The sequence below is a fragment of the Glandiceps talaboti genome, chromosome 21 (genome assembly GCF_964340395.1).
Source record: "Glandiceps talaboti chromosome 21, keGlaTala1.1, whole genome shotgun sequence".
In the NCBI taxonomy this organism is placed as follows: Eukaryota; Metazoa; Hemichordata; class Enteropneusta; family Spengelidae; genus Glandiceps; species Glandiceps talaboti.
The window spans coordinates 6,780,202-6,803,225 of record NC_135569.1 but is presented as its reverse complement, the minus strand read 5'-3'; the positions used below and the strand labels follow the sequence as shown (position 1 = coordinate 6,803,225).

Sequence of the window (23,024 nt, the reverse complement as noted above, 5' to 3'; positions counted from 1 at the left end):
TATTTGGTAAAATTTGTCCATTTGACTATACATGGAGAGAGAGATCATAGAAAACGAGCCCAGGAGTATAGTTTCTATACCTCAAATAGCTCAATGCAGTAAATGAAAGTTGCTTGGGGGAATGTACATACATGTACCCTTTCCCCAGCAGGAGATTTAACTAGCTTTTCAGTAGAATTTGTCCATTTGACTATATGTGGAGAGAGAGAGAGATAATAGAAAATGAGTTCACACGTATAGTTCTTTACTGAAGTGTGACACACCGATATCTGATTAATATCACTGATGTCGTGGGTTTCTAGGTATATACTCTCATCAATACACAAAATTACAATCGCAGCTGTTGATCTAATAAAGTATGTTTTGTTGTGATGTGTCCAAAGAACAACTGCAATAGCAGTATCTGACAACAATAACACATGTATTATGCAACCTGTCTTGGATCAACCATTTTTAAATCGTCTGGTCTGGACTGTTTTTATACTATTTATACAAAACATGTACATGAACATCAAGTCAGTGTACACCATATGATCAGTGACGAGTTTCAAAAGATATAAATGCGATGGTGTGGTAATTTACCCCAGAGAATTGCTGTCATCTTGCTTCATGTACCTGTTCATGTATCTCACCCTGACATATCTCTGGGCTAAAAAGTCAACTCATATCAAGAGAGAGCATCATCAAACATTAACAGTGATTTTTACATGTATCTCACCCTGACAGTCTCTGGGCTATAAGACTCACTTCACAAAGAGAGCTTTACTGATGTGAAACACATACGTGTAACAGTGACTTGTGCATGTACATGACATGTACATGTATCTCACCCCGACAGTCTCTGAGCTATAAGACTCACTTCACAAAGAGAGCTTTACTGATATGAAACACATACATGTAACAGTGACTTGTGCATGTATTGTACATGACATGTACATGTATCTCACCCTGACAGTCGCTGGGCTATAAGACTCACTTCACAGAGAGCTTTACCGATATGAAACACATAACAGTGACTTTTACATGTATCTCACCCCGACAGTATGTGGGCTATAAGACTCACTTGAAGTTGAAGCGAGAGCATTACCAACATGAAAGGAATGTTTTTAACTGCAACATAACAGTGACTTTTACATGTACATGTATCTCACCCCGACAGTCTTTAGGCTTTAAGACTCACTTCACAGAGCTTTACCAAAGTGAGGCACATAACAGTAACTTTTATATGTATCTCACCAAGACAGTCTCTGGGCTAAGACTCACTTCAGTAGAGAGCGTAATCAAGGTACATTGTGTTCCACAACAAAGGGAAAGTTTTGAACAAACGCAACATAACAGTGCTTCAGTTTAGATGGAACTAAACCGTATTGCACATGTTCTCTCCAAAAAAACAAGTGTTTCTCTTGAAGTATATATTATTATTATTATGCCCAGTAATGATCTTCAGAGTTGGGTATCGTCGTCGCTATTATAACCTTGTATGAATATGACACACATATTTGAAATCTGAAACCACAGAGTTGACAATATGATATGCATTATGAATGTGAGTGTCTAGACTGTGACATCGTTGTGCGAAGGCCAAAACTAGTATTAAAAGTCAACCTATGTTGACCTGATGTATTGGCCAATCAGAATCTTCCTAGCGCACATGTACTTGCTACAACTTCCAATTCATTAAGAAAATGTGTTTAATACAGAGTTCCATGTTTGTATGGTGCCATTTTCAAATCAAAACTTGACTGTTTTGTAGCATTTGCACCTACCGTTTACACAGAGACATCAAAACATGTGTTATAAAACTCAATGATTTGAAAACGCTGCCAAAAGTGGATCTTGATCGTTTATTTCGTTAAAAAACAGAGTTTGTGTAGACGAGTGACAATGGAAAGATTCAAAAACAGAGTTATGGAAATGGACAAAAATGTAACTTTTCCAAAATACACAAATTTTTAACTTGAGCATGCCATTACCCCATCGATTCCATACTCACTCACCCATGTGCTTCAAACCTTTTGTTATGTTTGCGCATGTGCTCCAGCATCTTTTTCAAATAATTTTCTATTTGTTCAGTCTTTGGTGTTTCTGTGTAAACTTTAAAAAAAAATATTCATGGGAGATGTTTTACATTGATGGGATAATCACTTCGAAGTCATGAATATTCATTGTTCAACCATGAATATATTAATTCTGCTGACTCCCATGATGCAATAGCCAGTAGTAAAGATACTCTATAAATGCACAAAATCAACGTGATATTTCTCTGAAATTGCAAGTAATTGTAGGTGATGTAAAATCAGGAACTGCACTCACCAGAACTCAAAGGTTATAATTATAATAATTTCATATGACAACAGCCCATTGTAGTATACTTGATGATGCTGACGAGATGTTGACGAGATGTTGGTGAAAATTTGGGAGTTTCATCATTTTTTTCTCTATATAAGTAGACACATGATGTGCAAATTTTGTGCTTATTTTTCGTCAAGATTGAAAATTGGATATAGTGAGGTATGGCCAAAAAAGTATACTGAGATTGAATTATCAAGTTTGCAGGCTGATTGGAATTAAATGCTTTTCTTCCACCCACCCAGTCTCACACGTATATGGAGACGAACATTGTTGAAAAATCATGAGTGGAAATTTTCCATTCTGCCGCCCATCAACAAAGCAAATGCCAAAGTACTATACTTGTAGGCAGACTTTATGCAGCCTAAATGGTAGATGCAATTATCAAGATGACATTAAATGTGATAGGGGTAACATTTGAAGAAGAGAAATTGTATATCATTTTTATAACCTTCTAAATGTCGGATAGGTCAGTTTGATATGAAAATGGAATTGAAAAAATTTAAATTAATTGTGCCTGTGGGACTAAGTTTTGTTATAAGTATGCCATATTATATTTTTGTTAAGGTTTGGGAACCATGGTAACAGAGGTAGGACATGAGGTATATAGTAATTTGCATCTATTCAGTAACAGTGTTTTTGCTTAAGGTTGGGGAGCCCCAGTAACCCTGGTAACAGAAAGAGGGAAAGAAGTAAAAGTAGCATAGTTTCCCATACCATAATTTTGTTTAGGAATAATCGCGGTAAAATAATTTCAGAGCCACAGTAGATTTTACCTGCCTACCAAGAACACTGAGTAATCATTCATTTGCTAAGTGATCTAGACGTTCCCACTTCCGGCAGAGTAGGGACATTAAAAAGTAAAGTGTGATCCTTCAGAATATCAGGTGGTGCCTGGAGACGTTGCTTGCGTGTGTTTCCAGGTTTCGTTCGCATGTAATATGTACGAATTCAATAACATTTTATGACCAGTAGGGGAATGTAATACATTCATTTTTCACTTGTTTGTAAAATGGTATACTTTTATGATTGTATCAGGTGATACATGTAGCTGGGATGTATAAATAAGGGTTGGTTGCCAGAAAAAAACAACCTGGTACTCTGCAATATATTGCAGGCTCCTTTTTTCAGAAATTTGTATTTAAAACTTCTTTTTTCCTGAAAGACACCATTTTAAATGTGTATACCCAAACTGTTAGAGGAGAGTGTGCTGCTCAGACTGACATTTGACTTTGACCTTTCTCTTCAAGGTCAAGTTTAAAATTGTACAATAACTTTGCCACACAATAAACCCGTTGGGTGCTATGTTATATGTGAAGGCTTGTTATAACTTTATTACATAATTAGTGAAAATTTATGCATTTCGCGTTCACTTGTTAGTAAAATTTTACATTTTTACTACTACATGTATTACATGCAATGTGTGAAAAAATGAAAATTTATGTATCCCGCCTTCACTTTTTAGTAGCAGTGTACCGTTTGTATGATCCCATGATGATAACTATTAAATTATGCATCCTGCATACACTTGGTAGTAAAACTTCATATAAATTTATGCATCCTGCATACAGCCGATAGTAAAACTTCTGAAGTAAATTTCAATGCCATTGTCACCTCTGACATGTAGAAATTTATGTTTGCTAAACTGTGCCATCGGTTTTACATGATAACTTTAGTGACGAACTTCCGTATTTTTGACTTTTTGACAAAATTGATTAAATTTTGAGAAAAATAATGGCATTTTCATAGTTTTTAATAATTTTAATTCAAAATAGATTCAAGATTGGCAATATAAAAGATAATTTTTTTGGTAAATATTCATCATTTTGGCAAGAAACATGTTTCATTTTATACAAATTTTGATGATAACTCAGTAACTGAAAGAGTACATAATTATGTACTATAAACCTAGAAAGTCTTATTTTTGCCTGTTTCGCTGCCAGGATGACAAAAATGCAACAATAAGAAGTGTAGTCTTGAATATGAACATAATGTACTAGTCTGGTAATTAGTCCGAAACTTTGCTGTCAATTAAAACTATGTGATGTACATCCCATCCTAATACAGCTGTCCAAAAAATAAAACATCAGGTTTTTCTCAAGTGTAAAACTTTGCAGTTGTTCCATGAATGTGGCAGTGCGTTGAGTGAACCAGTCCCAAACTTTGCTATCAATCAAAATATCTGATGTACCATCTGAATACAGCTGTCAAAAAAATACGAACTTGTTTGCTTTTTTAAGTGTACAACTTAGCAGTTGTTTCTATGAATATAGCAATGCATAAACTGAACCAGTCCACATACGTTACTGTCAGTGAAAACCATGTGATATCTACCATCACAGCACCCTCACGAAACACGAACAGAATACTATGAGAAATTACATATTCAGTCCGCACAACTCTAACTATTCCACCAACATGACACCATAATAAAAATGCACACAGTACATACCAGTAAAGGTGATACCCGTAAAATAGATTTGAAGCAATGGATTTATGGAATAACGCTTTTACTTAATAAAAAATAATCAGCATTATCGATATTAATCTTGATATTTCCTGCTACGTCATATGTAAATATATGAGGGATTTTCATTTTAATTATTGTTTGTGTGTCATAGCTATATTTTCAATTTAAACTGCCTATTTTCATTGTCATAATATTCGCTAGTAGAAATGTCAACCGTGGAAATATTATTTCATGCTTTTACCCTCCAGTGAAACATGTTAACCTTTTTAAAATTGGATGCCTTGGAGTTATAAATATTATTAGTATTAATGATATTTTATTTGTAAATGTCAAATGAAATAGTATGATATATCAATGTATTCAGGCAGAATCTGATATGTTTTGTAATTGCTTGACTAAAACAAAAGGTTTTTTTTTTTAATGATCAAAATTACTATCTGAAAGACATACAGTATAATTTAGTAAATGCCAATATTTCATATTACTACTATGGAAATCAAGATATCGTCAAACAGTGATAGACGCAAAATTATAAGTACCACAGCAACATTTTGATATACATGATATAAGCAAGTAATAAACATTGCTGTACATTGTAATTAGGTTAGTGTTTGTGATAGCAAATTTTCTTTAAGTGGCCTCATATTCAATCTCACACACGTTTATTAGTCCCCTACGGGTGGTACCTGTTGGGAACTAATAAATGGGCGTCAGTTGATATTGTCTATAGTGTGTCTATACTATTGTCTGACATTTTTAGATGCAAAATGAATTGTTTTGCTTGCTTAAAACAGTGAGTTTTATGTAATGTGTACATTCATCATTTGAACAGTACTGTTGCAGTTTTAAATACTCATTTGCAAAGCGTCCGAACTCTGTAGGGAGGCAGGTTAAAATAGCCTTTAGTGCAAACATACAGTGTACATGTTGTATATTGTAAATGTATAGTACATAATTCGGAAAGGAGGTTTTTTGGAACATTAGTATGTATGTGTACTGTCTCAAAAAATGCAAAGAGTCATTGTGTTGGAAGGAATGTTAAATGGAACCAAGTGCAAAGAAATAAATGTACGTTTACTGTATAGTGCATAATTAGGAAAGGAAGTTACTGGAACCTTAGTGCAAAATACACAGTCAGTATACATGAATTGAGAATCATAAATGCATAGAGTGTGCAATACTGTAGGTAGGAAGGTTAATGGCGCCTCAGTGCAAAGTTAACTATCAAATGAATGTACATGTATGCATACTGTATGTCGTAGATGCAGAGAGTCAGGAACGAAAGACTTGAGTGCAATGACTTGACTATTTAATATTCAGTGTTTACCTGTAATGGTATATGATGAAATCTAGTATGGTGATGTTATATGTATGATATGATGCGATGCAATGGTACATAATAAGGTTGTGACACGCATATTAATGACAATTAAATCAAATCCACATCATTCTCGATGGACTTCCACTGATTCCCAGGAATACCTTATATCATTGTTGACTACTTATTGCATGTCGTAAATGTGTAAATATCTTCTAACACATCGTGTTTCTGATTCACTTCTTGCAGGAAATTGCTGTGTATTTGCTGAGTTTTGATAAACATCAGGAATGGCTGACAACAGAGAAAGTACAACGGTGAGTTCAAATGTTATAATCATGTCAACTCCTTCACTTTCAAACCTACATTGAAACTATAATGTTGTCACTTCTATAAATTATACATAAACATTGGTTCCATAAATATTTTCATACATCTACGTACGTACATACGTACGTACCATACATACATATTACATACATACATACATACATACATACAGACAGAGAGACAGACAGACAGACAGACAGACAGACAGACACAGACAGACTGACAGACAGACGTATGTACGTACGTACGTACGTACGTACATACGTACGTACATATATACATTCATACATACATACACACACACACATACACACATACATACATATAACATACATACATACATACATACATACATACATACATACATACATACGTACATTGTACATACATACACATACATACATACACACATACCTACATACATACCTACATACATACATACATACATACATACATACATACATACATACATACATACATACATACATGTACATACATACATACATACATACATACATACATACATACATACATACATACATACATACATACACACACACACATACATACATACATACATACATACATACATACATACATACATACATACATACATACAAATTACAAGCACACACTCATACATGCAGACAGACAGACAGACACACACACACACACACACACACACACACACACACACACATGCATGTGTATATGTGCAGTAGAGAGTACAACACAGAAATGTTTAACTACATCAAGTAAATTATTAGAGTTTAGAGTTTACCATTATATTCCTTTCATGGTACAATCATTTAGTATTCGCTGACAGTTTATCAATATTTAGAAATGATACATACATACAAATTACAATTTTATATTAAAAAGCTAAAATGACTTGAGAGTTTGAGGACATCTTGTCTGTCAAAGCTGTGATCAATAATGTGAAATGCTGAAGGTGATATAGAAAAATAATTTTTAAATCAATGTAATAAAAAATCTAATAACGTCAGCAATGTTTCTTTCATGACATGAGCTTTCCATCAATTTGACTTGATAAATATGGTCAGATAAGGAAAAAAATGCATAGAAAATAGAATTCAGTGTATTCTAGATGCTACAGTGGTATCGAATCATCTCTTTACCTTGTATACATGTAGCTCAATAGTGGGAAATCGTGAACCAAAAGTTGTTCAATGACATATATATGAGCAAACCTCAACTGTAAGAATGATGTAAACAGTGTAGTAGTCTGGTTGCAGACTGTGGTCTACCCCGGTAACCACAGTCTGGTCAAACTCCCTCAATCAGCACAAAAGTTGTTCATCCAATCAGCGAACGCCAGCTGCTATAGTGATGTAAACAGTGTATAAGTAGCATCCTGAGCTGACAAATATACCATATTTGGACATTACATAACTGCCCCAATAAACACTAACTTTATGAGGGACTGTGTTATTGGTTAGAATTGTGTGATTGATTAACAAAGACATGATGTTAATGACTGTGGGTGGCTGTGGATGAATTTTAAATTGCATTTCAGGACTTGTAGAGCAATATGTTTGACTATACTGTGAGTGGAGGTGTAAATTGTAACAATACTGTATAGGAACTAGATGACAGGACTTCTCGAGTAATGACTTTGACTATACTGTGAGTGAAGGTATAAATCGTAACGATACTGTATAGGAACTAGACTACAGGACTTCTAGAGTAATGACTTTGATTATACTGTGAGTGAAGGTATAAATCGTAACGATACTGTATAGGAACTAGACTACAGGACTTCTAGAGTAATGACTTTGATTATACTGTGAGTGAAGGTATAAATCGTAACGATACTGTATAGGAACTAGACTACAGGACTTCTAGAGTAATGACTTTGATTATACTGTGAGTGAAGGTATAAATCGTAACGATACTGTATAGGAACTAGACGACAGGACTTCTAGAGTAATGACTTTGACTATACTGTGAGTAAAGGTATAAATCGTAATGATAACTGTATAGGAACTAGACGACAGGACTTCTAGAGTAATGACTTTGACTATACTGTGAATGAAGGTATAAATCGTAACGATACTGTATAGGAACTAGACTACAGGATTTCTAGAGTAACAACTTTGACTATACTGTGAGTAAAGGTATAAATCGTAATGATAACTGTATAGGAACTGGACTAACATCCTCATCTGGCAACAATTTGATATCTGGACATAACTGCCGCAAGAAATACTAACTTATTACTGGGCAAAATTCATATTTTCCCATGACTGAATGAAGAAAAACATAAGCGAATAGTATCTAACTGTCGTCTACTACGTGTGTATATAAAATTTGACAGTGGTGAATTTCTTAATAACGTAGAACTCGGGAGTTTAAAAAAGCAGAACAAAAAATATTTGATCAGTCTTTTGTTAGTTCGGTTTCCTTGGGGAGAACATATAAAGAAGTGAAAAGTGGAAAACTGTGTTACTGAACATTGGGTTCGTTTCCTTTCATTAAATTTGTATGTCGTCACTTAGTTACTGTAGAGACTATAAAAGGTGTGTGTGTATCCAAAGTGAACTATACAGTAATTATTCATGTATGCCTCCAGGGCAAAAAACGCGAGTGATTAATGGTATATATGAAGTCTCGTATATGTAGTCTAGATCTGAAGCTATAAGTACGACTCTGGTAATTGAGCCTTCGGTTTTCTAAGATAGACACAATCTAAAACTATTGTCGTAACATGTTGACGTACAACTGTGATAAGCTACTGAATGGATGTTTGTTTAATTATAGTCTCAGTAGGAAGGCTTTGCAGAGTTCCATAAACTTGCCGTGCTGTTTTGGGACTTCCAATGTTTACACTATTTTGATCACAGGGATATTAGAATTGCATAACAGAGGAACTGCTATCACCCACTTGTGTAATCTACCACACTGAACAACAATAAATTTAGTTTGTGTCTTAGAAAACTAAAGGCTTGATTACCTGTGTAATATTCACCAGTCATCGAGTTAATTTTTGTCCTTCCAGCGTTGTCTGTCACTGTTAATTATTTATTTGTTGTGCATGATGTTCTTGGTATGGTTTATGCGGCCATCTATGACAAGTCTCACTTGGGACTGATCCAAATTATTTCAATATATTAAAGTTATATTAATCAATATTAATGATTAATTAATTTATGTTTGGCTGTAATTAAATATTCATCAAAGTGTCAGTTTGACATGTATGTTTATTTTAACTTTTTTTGGCATAATTGAACTGGTTCAGTAGTTCTGTAGGCATGGTGAAATGTGTGTATGTCTGTATGTATGTATGTATGTCTGTCTGTCTGTCTGTATGTATGTATGTATGTATGTATGTATGTATGTATGTATGTCTGTCTGTCTGTATGTATGTATGTATGTATGTATGTATGTATGTATGCATGCATGCATGCATGCATGCATGCATGTATGTATGTATGTATGTATGTATGTATGTATATGTGTATGTATGTATGTATGCGATGTATGTATGTATGTATGTATGTATGTATGTATGTATGTATGTATGTATGTATGTGTGTATATGCCTGTGTGTGTGTGTGTATGTATGTATGTATGTATGTATGTATGTATGTATGTATGTGTGTATGTATGTATGTGTGTGTTTGTGCGTGTGTATGTGGGGGGGGGGGAGGGGGGATGTGAACAACTTCAAGTCAACCAGACCAATTGGGAATTGTTCAAATGCAATTTGAAAACAATTACATCACGGATGTGTAATTTGAGCCAAAAACATGCAATTCACACTTAATTGTTTATGCTTAGTAATAATACAAATAACAGACTGCGACTAAAATAAATAAAAGAAATCTTGAAAGTGTTCGTAAAGTGTTCAGTTTTAGAGTATACACAGTGTTAACCTGTGTGAAAAGGTGACTTTTCAACTTTCAATTTTCAATCCTGATTGTGAAACTTTGGTCAGCACTTTCGTGAAAATTTTTTGCCCAAGATGACAGATCATTGCAAATTTCGATTTGCTGTTATAGCGCCACCTAGTGGTAGGAATTGTTGTTCTGAGTTTCCCAATATTGGCACAATGTTTGAAGTATTAATAAATGATATTTTATGATTTGCAGGCCTTCCAGTGGTCGCATGTTGCTGGTCAACAGAAAACAAATGAAGTCTTATCGTCGAGATGGGTTCTGCTGGAAAAAGAGAAAAGATGGGAAAACCACAAGAGAAGACCACATGAAACTGAAAGTCAACGGAGCTGAGGTATGTCTATATGTATACACACTACTTTGGGTGAAAGGTGAAAGGTTATACACATACTTGTGACCTCAGGAATTTGTCAGTTTTCTATTTTACACAAAGTGACAAAGTCCCTTGGGCCACTTGTATTCCTCTTGGCTGAACAAAGACAAATATTTAGGAATAATTTCTACTTTTTTTTCGTATTTCAGCTGTCATCTATGTACGTATATGATAGCTGTGTAAACATAAAATTATAGCACTAATATTGTTTTTGCATCATTTTCATTTCAGTGTATATACGGCTGTTATGTACACTCAGCTATCGTACCAACCTTTCACAGAAGATCCTATTGGTTGTTGCAAAACCCTGACATTGTGTTATTGCATTACCTCAATGCTCCGTCACCCGATGAACCCAAAAGTAGCGCTTTATCTGTGTACACCAGTGTTGATCAAGAACAGTGGTCTAAGGAAGAGCTCGTAGACCAGATCAAACCCATGTGTAAGTTTTCGTTTTGTTTTGTTGTTTTTGTTACTGCTAATGAAAATTATATTTTTTCCAATGAGAAACCTTCTCCAGGTATGATTTATTTGGAACACATATTTGGAATAGAAAATTTACTAGTTGCAAAAATGAATTTGAATAATCAGAGAAATTTGTATAATGTGTTCACCAATCATGTATATGCACAATGATTTTGTTAAGATCGGTAAGAAGGTAAAATCTATGAAAGATTTCCAGTCAGTTTACCATGTTCCCTACCAGTGTTTTTTGTTAAGTTCGGTAAGCAGGTAAAATCTACCTGAGTTTCCCCTTATCATTTTACCAGGGTTCACTACCAGTGTTTTTGTTGAGGGTGGTAAGTAGGTAAATCTACCTCAGTTCCCCTTATCATTTTGCCATGTTTCTCACCAATATTATGCTACATCATTACATGACATGAAAATCCATGTAGGTATTACCTGCTGAAATGAATCTCTTCCAATTTTTGGTTTCTACAGCACTTTGAGTTTTACACTTACATCACCCCAAGTCTTCTTTACTTTACAAAAATATCTCATCACAATTTTTCTTTATCTTATTTCATCAACAGTTAGCGGTGTTCAGCTTCCTATTAATGGCAAGGAGAGTATACTAGTAAGTTATATCTTGTACTAGGATTTCTGACACTTCAGTTTACCCAGAATCAATCAATCAATCAATCAATCAATCAATCAATCAATCAATCAATCAATCAATCAATCAATCAATCAATCATTCAATCAATCAGCCAATCAATCAGTCAATCAATCAATCAATCAGTCAATCAATCAATCAATCAATCAATCAGTCAGTCAGTCAGTCAATCAATCAATCAGTCAATCAGTCAATCAATCAATTAATCAATCAGTCAATCAATCAATCAATCAATCAACCAACCAATCAATCAATCAATCAATCAATCAATCAATCAATCAATCAATCAATCTATCAATCATTTAATTTGTAGAGTGACAGTTTCCAGTCTGATATATAATTCAGTAAAGTGCTGCACAGTTAGAAGGCTCTCAAGAACTGATAGGATTTGAAAAACTTTCTCAAGGCATTAGTTGTAGGTTTTTTGCCATAATTTCCAGTGGTAGTTTGTTACAAATTTAGAGCAAGTAATCACTGATACATGTGTAATAATAATATACTGTATGGTAGCCAAAAGATCTCCTTAAAGGCCAATGTTTCAATCCCAGGTTTTCTCATTAGTATTCTCTTATTAGGAGTGGCATACTGATTAGATGAGATATAATGCTTTTGTTCTGGGTCAGGTTTTCTACAACTCTGCCAGACAGCTGATTTTCACACCCAAACTTTGATCCTGAAATAACTTGCATTATTTTGTTGACTTGCTAGGATAACAATGCAATGGAGGCATTAGTTGAACAGATACTGAGTCAGAATTCTTCCAAACAACAAACTTCTTCAGCCTGTGTGTGTCAGGGTCCTTCAACAACTCAGTCCACAGTCAATGGTCTGGCCGATAACATGGTCCATACTGTACGTCAAGGCTTTATATCTCCAGTCAATATCTCACCCAAAACTACAGCAGGTAAGCATTGATGTAGTGTACTGAACTGCATTAGCGCCCTCACTCAAGCTTGAGCCCAGTACTTTTGTTTTAGCAAGTTTTTGGTAGAGATTCTAGTCAACACCCAGGCATACCCTTACGCAATGCGCTCCCTTTTATCAGTATTTTGTTGAACTCTTGACCCAATTTACAGTTTTCATCTCCAAAATTACCAATTTGAAATAATAACAGTTGTGTGTTTGTTTCTATCCTTTCTCAAGTTGCCGGCAATGTCAATAATTTGACAACTGTTCATCCATTGAATTTTACAAACATCACCTTTCCACTGAGTCAGCGTGTAACTACGATCCCTGCTACCACGGTGACAGGTCAACTCCAGAGCACACCTACGAAAACAGTACAAGTACTGGTGACGCCTGCCAAGCCCACAGCAACAAATGCAGACAACCAGACAATGACTCAACCAAATCCAGTACTGACACTCACCTGTGTACCCACAACCACAACTTATACACTAAACTCAGCAGGGAATTCCATGCCACAGATAACTCGTATAATTACAAATAGCATTGCACAGCCAACCCAAAATGTTCTAATGAGTTTACCGGGAACAGTTAAACCAGGTATTGTGACGCATCAGACTGCTACCGGAAAAGGCACCTTTGTCTTGAGTCCAAGAAATGGAATCGCCAACATCGGAACACAGCCAAGCCCTGTGACATCACTTCCTGTCGCTGTCACAAAACCAAATGCTGTTATAGTAACATCCCTGCCCAATCAGACCACTCAGAGTACTTTTACGCAGACTTTAGTTAAGCAGGAAGTTAAATCATCGTGTTCAGCATGTGGAAGTATTTTACAACATTCATCCAGTGCCAACAATGCAATGACACCGTCGAGTAATGAACAGTTTCCCCATCCAATGAAAACTGTGAACAGTGGGGTGAATGAAGGACATATGCCTATGGAGTGTGTAATGACTAATAGCCAGCCACCAGGTGAACCATGTGCAATAGCGAAAACGAGCGAAGAGGCTGGTTTGTCGCAGCTTCATGCAAATGGTAACTCAGTTCCCATCACGTTAAGTGGTCCCGTACCTATGAATACCAGTACACCAACATCCACTCCTCAGATGGACAGTGAACTTCACAATAAATCAACGATGCTCCATCAAACTCACATGGGTAACCACACCTCCTTGATTCAACAATCGCCCTATAACTTGCCTTTGAATGACAGCTCATCCAGCCAATCACCAAACAGCTCTGGTGGATTGCAGGTGATTGACAGTTCCAGCAACCAATCAGAACAGAGAGAGATGAATAGTTTTGAAATGACCAATGATGAAATCCAGCAAACATTAATGGCTAATCTCAGAGGACAGAGTGAACATTTATCGGAAGAGAACTCACTGGACGGATTAGACATTCTTACCTCATCGACATCAGCTGTTATGGACTTCAGTTCTTTCGATGCTTTTGATGTTCTTGATGGACAGTTAGCAGATCTTCTGCCACACCTTGGAAATGAAAGTGCTCACGACTCGGATAGCATGGCAAAAGACAGGGATACACACTCCAATCAGTTAGTGAATGGTACGGCGATGGTGAACGGTACAGAGATGGAGAGGCGAGACTCTCTAGCCCAGCAAAATCAGCATAGTGACCAATACATGATACAGGATAGTGGTATCCATGGCGATGATCAGCAGCAGACAACAAACGCAAACCTGCTAACTCAAGAAACACTCAGAAGTGATGAGTTAGTTGAGGTGACAGATTTTTGTCCGGAATGGTCATATCCTGAGGTTTGTAGTCCAACTCTTTTTGTTTTTTATCATCAGTAGTTTGTAGAGTGTTTTTCAAAATATATTGAAACCTATTAAAGCTGCACTTGCAGTAATTGGAGTATTGTTTTCAGTCAGACAACCAAGAATTTTATTCACTGAAAATTGTTAAAATACCAATAATTAGTTTATTACAAGTCAATTTTATCCATAAGTAATACAGTAACAGGTTGAAATAGTGATTGCATTGGGCCGCTGATTTTAGGGTGTGGACCCAAAATCAATTTGAAAGGATTCATTGTATCATTGTGTGTGTACAGCTATGCAAAATCTTTTACTCACAGGTGATTGAATACTATTCAGGGAGTCTAATATTATGAATATGTCAATTATATCTAACAAACATTTTCAAAAAAAAATGTTCTAGTTACAGCTCGTGCAGCTTTAAGTAAACATAGAATGCGTCTCGGAAGTAAACTCTTTAAACGGTTGCTGTTAATTTGTTCAATAGAGATTCAAAATATTCTCAGTTAAAGTCAATAAAAAAAACTGGGGTCACCGTTGTTGTTAGAAAATTAACTAAAATATTCTTGGTAAGAGTTGCCACCATGTGAGTAATGTTGTGAGTCAACCTCTCACCTCACAGCCATCTTGTACTATAGCATTCTCCAAGGCTCTCCAGCAGCTGAAGTGAGAGGAGTTATGGTACTAACCAAGACTCACAGTTTCTACATATGACATACGGAGTATTGTTCTACATTGCAGGGTGGTATCAAAGTGTTGGTGACAGGTCCATGGATGTCATCTGAGGCTGAGTATTGCTGTTCGTTTGATGGCTTTAGTGTACCAGCTGCTTTGATACAGAACGGTGTACTGCGATGCTATTGTCCAGGTATTTGAAACTAATGGATTACTGTTAATATACATGTACATGTACAACCTTTATGATAAAAATTATATATTAGTTGTTATGCCACTCTGTGATTTAGAGAAGAACTCAGATATGTTTGCATAAGTTTTAGAGTGTAGAATTGTGAATTTGGTGAAATTTACACAGATTATTAAGTTCAGAAATATGAATGCATATTATATTATATATGCTTGCATATATATATGTGAATGTATATGTGTATGTGTCTGTCTGTCTGTCTGTCTGCCTGTCTCTCTCTGTGTCTGTCTGTCTGTCTGTCTGTCTGTTTTTGTGTCTGTTGGTGTATGTGTGTGTTATGTGTCAATGTATGACAACATTTTGTAGATGGGTATATGGCTGTGTCTGTCAGTCTGTTTGTCTGTCTGTCTGTCTGTCTGTATGTCTGTCTGTTTTTCTGTCTGTCTGTCTGTCTGTCTGTCTGTCTGTCTGTCTGTCTGTCTGTCCGTCCGTCCGTCCGTATGTATCTGCATGACTGTGTCTAAATGTGCCTGTGTGTGTTTATGTGTCTGTATGTGTACATATTTTTTCATTTTCATTCATGATATTTGTACTTGACTGTCACTCTAGCCCATGAGAATGGAATAGTACCATTACAAGTTGTGTTGAATGGAAGGATAATCTCTAAAACAGTCATGTTTGAATACAAATCAAGAAGTATGCCACAGAGACCCACTTCACAACAAGAATGGCTCTCATTGGATGGTAAGTGATATCACATTGAAAATATGTAATGCAAGTATTGTGCAAGTGTCTAGTACTAAACCACAACATTTGTATATTTCACTGCACAAGTGTCTAGTACTAAACCACAACATTTGTATATTTCACTGCACAAGTGTCTAGTACTAAACCACTACATTTGTATATTTCTTTGCACAAGTGTCTAGTACTAAACCACTACATTTGTATACTTCATTGCACAAGTGTCTAGTACTAAACCGCTACATTAATATACTTCATTGCACAAGTGTCTAGTACTAAACTGCTACATTTATATACTTCATTGCACAAGTGTCTCGTACTTAACTACTACATTTGTATATTTTATTGCACAAGTGTCTAGTACTAAACCACTACATTTGTATACTTCATTGCACAAGTGTCTAGTACTAAACCGCTACATCAATATACTTCATTGCACAAGTGTCTAGTACTAAACCGCTACATTTATATACTTCATTGCACAAGTGTCTCGTACTTAACTACTACATTTGTATATTTTATTGCACAAGTGTCTAGTACTAAACCACTACATTTGTATACTTCATTGCACAAGTGTCTAGTACTAAACTACTAGTACATATGTGTATTTTCTGATACGCCTCTAATACCCCTTTTAGACTCTTCATATCCTGGTTTCAGGTTAGTTAATGTGAACATCTCTACAATGCTAATTTTGGTGTTGATTTACTACAGAGAACCAATTCAAAATGGCAATTCTTGAAAGACTGGAACAGATTGAGAAGAGAATGGTGGGTCAAGGCACAGCTGATGAACTTGTACAGGTAGGTTAATAATATGACAGAAATCCATCACACCTGAGTGCTAGTGTGGCATACTTGGGGTATTTACCTGAGTGCTTGCTTTTCTCTCTGTGGTCGTACTTTCACTCGCATATAGCTGAAAACATTCCCCTGACTACCTGCCACTCATGCGACATAGCTAGCGTTTTGTCATTATTACATATTTTATCTGCAACAGCAAAATTATGAAAGAATCGTGTCCCAGGAACAAGTATCCTCATTTGCATATAATTTGCATACATATATTCAATAATGTATTCGGTATTGCACTGCAGTGCAAATACCACTATTGTGTGCGGTATGAAGGGTATAATATAAGTAACCTTTCAGTTGGAAACGAAAATGACAAAAAATACTCACAAGTTGCAGACCATGTCCCACTTTTAAAGTTATAAATGAGAGTGAATGTGCCAGAAAGAACAAGTCTTTCTGTATCTGTTTGAATGTAATTTGTTTTAATCGCCTGAATGGCATCTGTCGTAATAGTGGAGACATCAAGTAGGTTGATAGCAATTGATTATGTACATGTAAGTGGACCAATAACTAGATCTTTCAGATGATTGAAATATTGCAACAATACTCTCAGTTGTGTCTGTGTTACTGTTAGTTTGCCGATAGTCCATCTGCCACTGTTGTTTATTCTGAAGTGATTTCTTTCTATTTGCAGGATTCCATGACCAGTAACTGCAGTCAGTTATCGTTTGAAGGTCGTTTAGTTCAGATTTGTGTCAGATTGATGCAGAGAGAGTGGTCAAATACACCAGAATTACACAATGCTACTCCAATCAGGGGTATGACATTGCTTCATCTGGCAGCAGCACTCGGATATAGTCAACTCATTAGTCAGTTAATACAATGGAGGTAGGTTTACTGGTATTTAAAGTGAAACGCTACTCCAGAAAATATACTTTTTTTTTCTTTTTTTTTACAAACTATGGGTTCTGGAGTGTTATTTCATGATTGTACATCACTTACAATTACTTGCAATTTCAAAGAAACATCAAGTTGATCTTGTGCCTTTATAGAGTATCTTTACTGTGTTCAATTGCATGATGGGAGTCAGCAGAAATAATATATGCATGGTTGCACAATGAATATTCATCACACCTGAGTGCTTGTTAATTTCAGTGAAAAACATCTCATGAATATTCATTGTGCAACCATGAATATATTATTTCTGTTACCTCTGTTTTCTTCTGCCATACTGTAGAGCATTGCTCAGCATGACTCATGAACACTATACAGATGTATAATTTATGCACTCTTGTGTCCTCTCACCATTGATGTTATATTTTAATACAAGACTTGTGGCCTATCTAAATGTTATCTTTGTCAGCAATATAATTTTCTGAGCCCCTTTGCACTTCTCAGATTTATTTTTGGTGCGTAATCGTTATTTGTAATTTATGTCACCTTTCCATTTGATTAGTATGATGCTAAAAAATTCAACTTTCTATTTATCTTCAACAGAGCTAATTCACCAAGTGTGGTGTTGGAAATAGAGTGTGACCCCCTGAACATTGATCATTTCTCCTGTACACCATTGGTGAGTAGAGTGTGACATGACACCCCACCCCACCCACCCACCCCCCACCCCCACCCCCACCCCCCTGTACACCATTGGTGAGTTGTTGTGTTCACTTATCATTGAATACAGAGTTATTATGCTCTAGGCTTTGAGAAGTTCTTGAGAAAAATCTCGGAATTGAAAACCAGTCGTGGAAAGTAAAAGCACCCTTGAAAATTCCTAGAAAGTCCCTGAAAGTTCTTAGTACAATTTCAAAATCACTCCTGGATAGTTCGTGAAAGTCGTGGAATTTTAAAATCACTCCTTGATAATCCCTGAAATTCCTGGAATTTCAAAATCGCTCATGGATAGTGTTTGAAAATCCTGGAATTTCAAAATCACTCCTGGATAGTCTCTGAAAGTCCTGAATTTTCAAAATCACTCCTGGGTAATCATCTCCGAAAGTCCTGGAATTTCAAAATCACTCCTGGATAGTGTTTAAAAGTCTTGAAAAATTTATCTCAACCTTGTGAGAATACTACATCACATTATATCCATCTTTACATGTTTTGCAATTTTGTGATGCCAGAACTATGCCATAACTTTTGTGATGAAAAATTGGCATCTTTCAACTTACACGGCCTGTATTAGATAATACTAATAATAGATGATTCCTGATGTTATACTACCCTTAAAGAGTATTTCCACGAATTTCATGAACATAGACTTTTCTCATGTCACTTGTTTCATGTCTGAAAATGTTGTCTCTTTTCCAGATGTGGGCGTGTGCCTTGGGTCACTGTGATACGACGTTACTCCTTTACCACTGGTCCTCCCAAGCCTTAAACATTCCGGACTCCAATTGCCGACTTCCCGTTCAAGTAGCCAAGTCTCGTGGTCATGTCAGCTTAGCTGACCAATTAGAGCTCTTACAGAGGAAACGATTGCAGGGAGTTTCCATGACAGCAGTTACCAAGCAACAGCTCGCAACTCCTACTGTCACAGTTGAAGAAAGAACAAGTAATTCGACTTCTCCTAGTATCACCATAGCAACAACTGCATCATCACCTTTGAATTCCCCTTTCTCGACACCATTTGACCTCTCACCACAGTCACTTTCTCCCAGATCTTTTAGTCCAAGAGGTGCCTGGTCACCAAAATCTCAACCGTCCACAAGTCCTCTTTCTACAAGTCCGCTGCCTAACCGTAATAGGTCACTTTCTTGTAGTAACTTACTAGGCAAACAAAATCCCCTTCAGAATATAAACCTCAGTACAGTTAGCACAAGTATTTTTTCGCAACCGTTGTCTGTGAACATGGAGAACAGTACCACATTTAAGCACCCTGGGATGGACAACAGTCTCCATGGCAACAGTGTGCCAGATGTTCAACTGCCAATTCCAATGCAAATCGATGAAGATGGAGGTTGTGGTGGTGGACAAGTTTCCATGGAAACTGAGGCAGCACCAGCCTCTTATCGATTCTCAAGTTCTCAGATTGCTGCAGAATGGTGTCGGCAAAGATCCCAGTCAATGCCGGAGAGCTCACAGAAGGAACAGTATTTGATGCTGGCTGAGAAAATCATCGATGCCCTACCAGCTAGGATAAAGGTTGAAAACACATGTCAGGAAAACAACAAACCGTGTCTGCAACCTGGCAACCAACAAAACATGAACGGTATGGAAAGTGAAATGCATAGGACGATTTGTACCGATTTGATGAACTCGCCGGCAAGCACACTGAGTCCTGAATCATCTTGTCTACAAAGTCCTTCAAGCATGGCATTGGATGTGAGTGACAGCGAGGATGAAGACGGTACCCCGACAACTGCCGATCTAACAGAATTCTTACGTGGTGGAGAAGGAGTAGAACAAGATCTGTCTTTGCTGACATTATCCGGTAGGTTTTCATGTGCTTTTGTCATTTCAAAGATACTCTGTATGAGAGCAATATGTGTCAAAAAGTGTGAGGGGTAGTCTAGAAATTAGTCTAGATACTATCTGTGGCTCCAAATCTCAAGATCGCTTCACTCCAGCTAGCTCAATGGAAAATCATGAACCAAAAATTGCTCATGCAAATCAGTATACCCCCAACTGTTAGAATGATATAAATAATGATGTAAACAATGTATAATTAGCATTCAGTACAAGGTCAGTGATAAACAATGTACCAGACTATTCTATACTGTATCTTTTTCCTTACCTAGATTATGAGCAGAGACAGTTGTACAAAGCTGCTAAAACCATCCAGAATGCTTTCCGAATATACAGGGTAAGTCACTATATAAGTACAGTTTGGGAACATTGGTACCAGAAAACAGAAATATCTAGTAGAATCTCCATGGTAACAGAAAATGGGAAAATCTAGTAGAATCCCCAATTTAACAGAAAATGGGAAAATCTAGTAGAATCTCCATGGTAACAGAAAAGAGGAAAATCTAGTAGAATCTCCATGGTAACAGAAAATAGGAAAATCTAGTAGAATCTCCATGGTAACAGAAAAGAGGAAAATCTAGTATAATCCCCATGAAACAGAAAATAGGAAAATTTAGTAGAATCTCCATGGTAACAGAAAACGGGAAAATCTAGGTAGAAACATAGTTCCTCTTAAATTTCCAATTATATTTGTAATGTACATTTAGTTAAAAAGGCAGCCTTGGAGTCGATTATTAAAACACTGGCTGGGAACCCTGGTAAAATGATGGGAACTCAGACTAGAGTTGAATTTCAAGTTAATGTTTCTAATTATTGTATGTTTATAGGGTCGGCAGAGACAGAAGCAGCAGGAACTAGAGGCAGCTGTTATTATACAAAGTTACTACAGAAGATACAAACAGGTTGGTTAAAAGGGAACATCACTGTATGTAGTGAACATATAATTTTGTGTTAAATGAATATTAGGCCAAAAAAAACAATTGTTTCTGGTCAGCGCACGCATCACTTCAGTATCCCTGCATCAGTCTTTTTTGTGTGTTTGTCCAGTCCATGCAGTGTGTAGATCCATGGGGAAACACAAAAATAACCCTCCCTATTTCAGTGAAGACAACTGCAGAGCCAATCATGAACAAGCAAATGACATCTACCCCACATACACATTTGCTCTAAAGTACTAAATAAAAAGAACAGTAACTGCCATAAATAGTAGACCGAGTGACAGGTTTGTTGAGAATTAAAAAAAAAAATTGCATCTTTGCACTGTTTTAGACAAACTGCTCTGACCAGAAACAATTCTTTTTTTTGGCCTTACAGAGGGATTTTGTAAGTTTGATTCTTTTATGTTTATGTCCAGTTATGGAGAGAGGAGGTTGGTGAGGTTGGGCCAATATGACGTATCTAGGAGAAATAAATATGTAAATATTAAACTCTTTAATTCACAGAATCTAAAATACATACTTAACACATGAATACGTCAAAAACTGGGGGTCCAAAAAAAACCATTCCGTGTGTTGCATGCAATGATAAAATGTACTGAAAGTATAGTACGCATTCTCTTTGATCCAGCAGTATGTTTCATATAAGAAGATGACACAGGCCGCAGTGTTGATCCAGAGCCGTTTCCGTAGTTACCATAAACATAAACAGTACAAGAAGAGTCGACAGGCTGCTATGCTGATACAGAATCGGTATCGTACCTACCGGGAACATGAACGCTATACAAGAACTAAAGATTCATCTGTTCTTTCCCATCTACAACCTCTGAGGTAAGTGTGTAGTAACATGGTGGCTAAAATTTGAATATGCAAATCTATCATGAATATGTAAATGCCTAATGAATGTACAAATCATGTATCATGAAAACAATTTATGAAAAAAATTGCCCAGTTTACATCTTTCTAAAGATAGAATTATATCATGTTTAATGGTGTCAATATTTTCACCCACGAGCCATTTTTGTCAATATTAGGAATTTATTGCTGACTGACACTTCTCTGTTCTAAAGTTCCTAAATTTGTTCTAAATTTCTTCAAAATTGTGCAGCCTTTCTAAATTTAGCCAAATTTAAGCAAGCAATTGGGGTCAGCCCAATTGATATTTCATGGTTATTGTGTTCTAATCTAGGCATTCTACAAGCAATTGGGGTCAACCCAATTGATATTTCATGTTTTTTTGTGTTCTGATTTAGACATTCAGACAGTAAGACAAGGGAACAGATAGCTGCCAGGAAAATTCAGAGATTCCTCAAACAAAACAGACATAGGTAAGTCAAAATATGAAATACATTTTTTTTCAAAACTCTGTTCCCTTCATAGTAAGTATGTCCTCTTTCTTTGTCAGTTGTAGCTATTGTATGACACTTACTCTGGGCTGAAAGGCTGCATACATTCTCACTCCAATGCCATTTTCAGAAACTAATCACACGAGGGCACCGTGGTAGTGGGGAGAATAAGGGTTACATATTTAGTCTCGGCCAAATTGTATAATTCTTTTGTTTTTCTGATAACTGCAATAAAGCATGACTTAGCAAGGATGTACTGGCCAAATTGCAAAATCTTTTGTCTTTTTCATGACCGGAATATAGCA

General features: G+C 36.2%; 1 protein-coding gene across 1 annotated transcript in view; it reads left to right on the top strand.

Annotated features, from left to right (window-relative positions):
- The window catches only part of LOC144451096 (calmodulin-binding transcription activator 1-like), a 93,628-nt gene that overhangs the window by 61,406 nt on the left and 9,198 nt on the right, over window positions 1–23,024 (top strand). Inside the window, exons 3-18 of the mRNA XM_078141868.1 lie at window positions 6,387–6,454; window positions 10,580–10,718; window positions 10,989–11,199; window positions 11,792–11,835; window positions 12,583–12,778; window positions 13,018–14,564; window positions 15,309–15,435; window positions 16,042–16,176; window positions 16,891–16,979; window positions 17,665–17,858; window positions 18,468–18,543; window positions 19,281–20,403; window positions 20,711–20,775; window positions 21,266–21,340; window positions 22,008–22,204; window positions 22,627–22,701. Of these exons, the coding sequence (XP_077997994.1) occupies window positions 6,387–6,454; window positions 10,580–10,718; window positions 10,989–11,199; window positions 11,792–11,835; window positions 12,583–12,778; window positions 13,018–14,564; window positions 15,309–15,435; window positions 16,042–16,176; window positions 16,891–16,979; window positions 17,665–17,858; window positions 18,468–18,543; window positions 19,281–20,403; window positions 20,711–20,775; window positions 21,266–21,340; window positions 22,008–22,204; window positions 22,627–22,701 (4,361 nt within the window). The remainder of the gene's footprint in view (window positions 1–6,386; window positions 6,455–10,579; window positions 10,719–10,988; window positions 11,200–11,791; window positions 11,836–12,582; window positions 12,779–13,017; window positions 14,565–15,308; window positions 15,436–16,041; window positions 16,177–16,890; window positions 16,980–17,664; window positions 17,859–18,467; window positions 18,544–19,280; window positions 20,404–20,710; window positions 20,776–21,265; window positions 21,341–22,007; window positions 22,205–22,626; window positions 22,702–23,024) is intronic.